Here is a 7,301-nt window from a genome sequence, read left to right on the forward strand (position 1 = left end):
TTTTTCACTTAAAAATTTACTAAAAGGTTATAATTTTGCTCCCATTTATGAATATGTGCTGAGTACGAAAAGACTACATTATGTCAACATTTTTTTTTTTTTTTTTTTTTTTTTTAGATTTTATTAGTTTTTATCTGAACTAAATTCAAATGCTGTATTTTGTTTTACCTTTTACATATAATTCATATAAAAAAAATAGGGATCTACCTATATTAGGGAGAATTCAATTTCTGCCCCAGGAAAAAAAAAAATTTGTTAAATTTGTTAATGAATACTTTTAATAGTTAAAGACATATCATGCCATATTCACCTACATCAAAACACCAGGATAGCTACCTTCACTATATAGAAAGAAATACACAAAAGAAACTCTTTGCCTAAGATAAGGAACAGTACTCACCAAGAGAGCGATAACTTTAATTTTTCAACTCGACCTCGATTAAGAATTCACTACTTACGTAGCTACAGAATTAATTTTCAATACATTCATTTTCATATTTAAGCTGCTAAATTTATTACACTTTTTTTTTTTAATATTCAAGTATTAATTCATGTTAAGTCATCGACACAACATATAGACAAGTAGATTAGCGGTGCCAACCAGTGGTCACCCCCTGACATGGTAGTCGTGATATACAGGGTATGAAATTATGTTAAATATTTAACCAGATTGTCGTGTATGTAGCTTGTTTAACAATGGCGTCAGCACAAGTACATCGAATGTACTTACGGGAAAAACAAGCAAGTACAATTCAAACTGGAATCCTTGAGCATCCTAGTAAATTAATATAAAAGTATATAGTCCCGTGTTTTATTATAGAAATAAGTTAATTTATTTTTCTTTATATATATATATATATAATTTTATATATATATATATATATATACATATATATACAATTTGGCTTTCTTGGGGGGTATATCATGAAACAGTTTTTGCATTTCGAGATCTAGACAGTGGCATGTCCTCTGCCTGACTGATCACCAGACAGAGAACAGGTCAATGTCTGGTTCCAGTTTGCAATTAACCTACACTACCATGGTTAGTACCTCCGTGGGATAGTGCGTATACACGATTCTCACGGGACCACTGGCTGGGGCAACTGATCAAAACTTAAGTCGTATATTTCATAAGCAAATAAGTAACACCTGATTAAAAACAACAAATGAGCGACACACTAGGTTCTTGTTAAACTCACAACAAAAGTCATAAAAAAAAAACATTAAGTAAATTCTTTTTTCTTTTTTTTTTGAAAGAAAACAACATTAGGAACATAAAGGGCGCAATTTCCAGTAGGAAAGCCGTCCTTAAAAAGCCCACAGAAGAAGTAGTTTTCGTTAACGCATCAGTGGCGGATCCAAGGGGGGGGGGGTCCGGGGGTTGGAACCCCACTTTTTTTTGGACGATCAATGCATAATTTGAATGGGAGCATATAGTTGGACCCCCCCTTTTTACTCTTGGTTGGGAACCCACCTTTTTAAATTGCTGGATCCGCCACTAAGACTGATATTCATGCAGGTCAAATGCAAAAAAAATGGTAGCAACAATACAGGATCATACATCATCATGCCAAGAAATTGCCTCCGTTGAAATTCTGCAAATATCCCATAGAGCAAATTACATGGATGATTAATATTGACCATTTGGTATATGGTCGTGTTCTTAGCGAGACGTACATGAAGGTCATAAATTAATTTGTTGAATGAAATTAAATCTATATCTACTAATGGGTGCCGTAGGACGTCCACCGATATTTTTAGCTAGGATTTCTTGGCATGAAATATCAAAATTTCAACCAACTTCAATAGGAACATATATTAGATATCCTGACTGTTCCCAGGTTAAACATATTCTGTTAACATTTATCATACATCATGACAACAAAATAAAATAAAAATCAGAACGAACGAACACAATAGACCAAAATGCTAGGGCGTACGTGACTCAAGGCGAACGGACCCGTTATTCTCTCTTTCGCTTCCTTTTAAATATTCGGTTAATAGATATCCCATAAATCTCCCGGTCAAACGCGCCTTTCAAGGGAGACAAAGCAATAATAACAATGAATATTGACAGGTCGAGTACATTTGAACTTTACAAAACAAGTGTTGATGACTCCAAGCAACAGAGATGTGCAGTTGTTATTTCAAAAATCAAAATTTGTTAAAGTTGAACCTGACATTATTTCTATAAATGGTATTCCGTGTTAACTAGAGTTTTTACCTGTTTAGAGAGTGATTTACAGAAAGGTGTAATATCTATTAATATATAATTTATATATATATAATATATATATATAAATATATGACGAGGCCAGGTATTATATTTTCCAGAGTGGCAGCTACTTCATCTGACAAAAAGAACTCATCAAGTTAGTATTTTTAACGAGTTATATTTATGTTTTCACAACTTTTGTCATGTTATCAATTTGATGATTTATTATTAATGTTAATTAGTAATGTTTATCAACAATAAGAACACCTGGTTAAAAAAAAATCAGATGATAAGCATGATAAGAATAAAACACCATAAACTTTACTGATGTTACAAGATCATTTTGTACATTTTACAGATAGCAATGGCAGAGTATGATCCCCAGTTATTTGGTGAAATTAGAAGCCTACTTTTACAGTCTCAAAATAGACATTTAGAGGATAAAGCCCCTAATGGAGCCCAGCCAACTTTCTGGATGTTTGTTTTACCTGGTGGACCTAAAGACCATTATAATCAGGTCTATCCTGGAATCATCATTGGAGACAAGTAAGTAAGATAAGATAAGATATTTTATTGGTTTAAAATCTAAAACTACAGGATTGATACCAAGACAATCGACATTGGTTATACATAAGCATACAAACTGAGACCTCTTTATTATGTTGGTATATCATTGCTATAGTGTTTAGAGACCTTTTTAATTCGGTAATACCATTACTATATTACTCAGTAAGTAATTCTGGTTGACATGCTTGATATGTTTTGGAAAGAGACTTTGGTATTATCTAATCTTAATAACTAATCAAATTTATTTTTCAGAGAGATAGCCTCAAACATAGAAAAACTACAGAAAGAAAATATAACACATGTGTTGAACTGTGCTCAGGGGACCAAATTTAACCAGATAAACACTTCTTCTGGTTACTTTAAGGATGCAGGGATACAGTACTATGGAATAAAAGCTAATGACATATCAACATTTAAAATGGCTCCAGAATTTGACAAGGCAGCAGAATTTCTAGACAAAGCTCTAAAGGATCAAGGTAAAAAAGTAAGATAACAAAAAAACTGAACACCCAAGGAAAATTCTAAAAGGGAAGTCCTTAAGCTTAAAGCTCAAACAAATGGATAACAACTGTTTAGCTATTGTATTAAAACAGTTAGAAGATGTGAAATGTTTGCCAATGAGACAACATTTCACCTGAGATCAAAAGACAAGGATGCAAGCAACCAGTTACTACTAGACCAAGTATGGCTTTTAACAATAAGCCAAACCTTTACCATAGTTTAATCTACAAACCCCATAGGCATGAAAAAATGTGAAAAAAAATTAAATGAAGATACCAACAATTTATGCTTAAAATATATGGCAGACAGCAACTATGAACAACCACTGAATGAAAGGCTCCTAATCCTAACTCTGAAATCATTCTTTAAAGATCCCAGGTTATGGATAAATTCTAACATAGCATACTGCAGACCTCATTTCTAAAACAGAATTCTGTAAAGGACAAAAAATATAGAAAGATTTGTCCAATGTTACCCTTGTTAAGGGTAAAAGTAGTAATTTTTCTTGTCAATGCTCCCTCTTTTAAATCCAATTATCGGCAATCAATGGAATACCAAAAGATACATAGAAGCCGCTAGCTTTAGAAAACTACGGTACAAATATCTACATACATTACTAAAATTAATCATGTCTCTTGCAATGCTAAAGGTAGTTTAAGAATGTTTTTATTATTTCAGGCAATAAAGTGTATGTACACTGTCACCAAGGAATCAGTAGATCAGCTACCATTGTTTTGGCCTTTCTGATGTTAAAACGTGGTATGACTTTAGTTGATGCCTTAAAGACAGTACGTGATAATAGAGCTGTTCATCCTAATGATGGATTCGTCAAACAACTTTGTATTCTGAACCGACAGTTGTATGAAAAACATGAGTGACTCATTTTCATCATTTGTTTGAAGAGGATGAATAGAGAATTATAACACATATTTCTACAGATTTTTATAGCATTAACAACTTTTGAACTTTCTTTAATGCTGCACATGATTGGTTGTGGTGTCTTCAAGTTATGTGATATTGTTTAGTCTCTATCTGGTTTTACTTGGTCGGGCTAGGTTTTAAACTTGTCCTGCAAGTAGTAGAACCTCTGCGTTGAACACTCTTGAATTACTTTTTTACCAAGTTTTGTATGAAAAATACTTGTATAAAAACTATGTGAGTGATATTTTTTATTTGTACATATTTTAGTTAATTATATATTTATACTATTTATATCAGTCATCCCAAGATCTATTGATTTTAAAATATATTAAACACTCTATCTGGCTGGTCACCTCAGGTCATACTACTTAGTAATGAATTCATTTGATATTTTTTTTCATACTGAAACCTTATGATATTCAGGTATCCATTGTACTTTATTAATTATTCCATTTTAGAATTGTTTTACTTTTTTCTATGATGGTATGTGATTGTGTTTTGTATATGTTTACCTCTTGTTTCACACGTGTATGTGACAGCGTGTTTTAAGAAAAAGCATATTGTATTAAGTAATTTATTTGATATGTTTTACTTTCATTTATCAAAGTAAACCATAAGTTCTGAATTCAAGTTTTGCAATATATAATAAGTACTAAATCATCCCATATTAATGTGATTATATGTATATTTATCCATCAATATGTTAAGTTCTTGCAACCTAATTCTTTAATAGTGAGTGACTCCTGATGATGATTTGTTAAGTATGCGTTAAGACAAAACCAAATATATTCCAAATCAATTTTAAAAATAAAAAATCATTTGATTGATAATGTTGAAAAAAAGAAGAATTTATATAGTACTATACAAATCCTTGGAAAAAAAAACCAACATGTTTTGCAATTTTAAACATATTTTCAAAGGAAAAATCGGTCTTGATTTGGGGATGTCCAGCGGGTGGGTGGTTGGTGTACTGCCACACTGTGTCCGTTCATAAACATAAAACCGCTTTGACAAAACTTTTTCAAATTAAGATATGATGTTTCCTGTGACTAAATGAAGGTCAAGTCCAATTTTCACGATTTTAGCATCTCTCATTGTTGAGTTATTTTCTTTTCAAACAGTCAAATTTGGTACTTATTATGTGATTGAGTTATTTCCCTTTGAAAAATATGGTTTATTATACATATAAAGCTTGATTACACTTATAGACAAGTTTTATAGATTTTTAAAAGACAATATATTAATGATGTGACATTTTTTTTTTTTTTTTTTTTTTGTAAATTATCTGAATAAGTTTGTGCTTCTGTACAAACTAATTTTCTAAATGCTATATATTTATATATAGATATATTTGATGCAGAGAACTCCTTTAAAAATCAAACTATTATTGTATATTAATAAACATATATTTAGATTTTTGATTTTGGTTTAATTTCATCAAATATTGCATTCAATGGGTTCTTTAATATATGCTGTTTCTAACAATGTTTTAGTGGTTAAATTGTATCTAATTTTATTGATTATAATTTGAAAAAAGATATATTTAACATCCTATATAATTTTATAGAACTAAATGTTTATCATTAGGACCCCGCCGAATGGCTGGTCGCCCTATAGTGATATGGCTGTCTGTTTGTCCGTACCAAATTGTGTCAGCTCTAAAAATAGAGAACATTATGATTTCAAAGTTTATAATTGAAACGTATATTAACCAACACCTGAGGGTGTGTCATAATGTATGTACAAATGCCTAGGTTAAAGGTCAAGGTCAAAAACTGGTTTCAGTTAACAACACAATGTCCTATGATAAAGATTGTGTTTGCTCTATATCTTGTGAACCGTTATGATTTCAAAGTTTATACTTGACACACATATAAATCAACACCAGAGGGTGTGTCATAATGAATGTACAAATTCTTAGGTCAAAGGTAAAGGTAAAAATAACTGGTTTCTGTTGACAAATCCATGTCCTACAGTGAAGATCATATCCGTTATGATTTCAAATTTATACTTGATAGGTATATTAACCAACACCAGAGGGTGTGTCATAATGTATGTACAATTTCCTAGGTCATAGGTCAAGGTCAAAAACTTTGGTTTCAGTTGACAATCTCATGTCCTATGGTAAAGATACAAATTATTAATCAAAATTATTCAGAGTGGGACCCACATAGATGGCTCTCATCTCATTTATGTCTAGTTTATTCAGTTTTAGTTATGTCCCTTTGAACAGAAAATGATATTTATAAAATTAAAGTGTGCTTCATTTCAACAACAAAAATATTTATAGGGTTATTTCAAAGGCCCAATTTTCAAGTTGGTCCAAATCAGGGTCCAAAATTAAACTTTTATTTAACCAAAAACGAATTCATGGGGTTCTTTAAAATGATGAATCTAACCATGTATTTAGAGATTTCGGATTGTGGGCTACTTTATCAATTTGGTTCACATTGAGGTTCAAAGTACTCCTTAATTAAACTTTTGTTTGATTTCATCACAATATGTTGGCTCTAAATAATGACGACTTCAGTATGTATACTAAAGAAATTTATCCTGTAGAACTTACTTTAAATAAAGCTAATGATAACAATGACCACTGCCCTTTCCTCGATCTTGATATCTATATCATAAACGGGAAGCTTAATACAAAAATTTATGATAAAAGAGATGATTTTTCATTTCCTATTGTTAATTATCCATTTTTAGATGGTGACGTTCCCTTGTCACCATCTTATGGTGTTTATATATCTCAACTTGTACGATTCGCTCGTGTATGTAACAATGTATTAGATTTTAGCGAGAGAAATTTATGTATTACTGAAAAATTATTACACCAGGGTTTTCGATATCACAAACTGGTCAAAACATTTACTAAATTTTATCACCGGTATAAGGAAATAATTCGTAAATATAACTCAACATGCAGACATCTTATACGTTCAGGTGCATGTCAGTTAACTGCTAGTAGTCTGTTGTTATTTATGTATTATTGTCATTTTATTTATTTTCTTTTGTTACATCTTTTGACATCAGACTCGGACTTCTCTTGAACTGAATTTTAATGTGCGTATTGTTATTCTTTTACTTTTCTACATTG

The 7,301-nt window shown here is 31.1% G+C and overlaps 1 protein-coding gene across 2 annotated transcripts; it reads left to right on the forward strand.

The window, feature by feature from the left end:
* Positions 1–2,045: 2,045 nt before the first annotated feature.
* Positions 2,046–5,621, forward strand: LOC139522699 (dual specificity protein phosphatase 3-like). Of its 2 annotated transcripts, none has more exons than XM_071316169.1 (4): positions 2,046–2,250; positions 2,574–2,761; positions 3,035–3,258; positions 3,962–5,621. In XM_071316169.1, the coding sequence occupies exons 2-4, from the start codon at positions 2,580–2,582 to the stop codon at positions 4,159–4,161; spliced, it is 606 nt and encodes a 201-aa protein (XP_071172270.1). In that variant the 5' UTR covers positions 2,046–2,250; positions 2,574–2,579; the 3' UTR covers positions 4,162–5,621. The 2 variants fall into 2 exon arrangements, with proteins under 2 accessions (XP_071172270.1, XP_071172269.1); XM_071316168.1 differs by having other exon boundaries at positions 2,049–2,372.
* The last annotated feature ends 1,680 nt before the right edge of the window (positions 5,622–7,301 follow it).

This window comes from Mytilus edulis, chromosome 5, assembly GCF_963676685.1.
Source record: "Mytilus edulis chromosome 5, xbMytEdul2.2, whole genome shotgun sequence".
NCBI classification, from domain to species: Eukaryota; Metazoa; Mollusca; class Bivalvia; order Mytilida; family Mytilidae; genus Mytilus; species Mytilus edulis.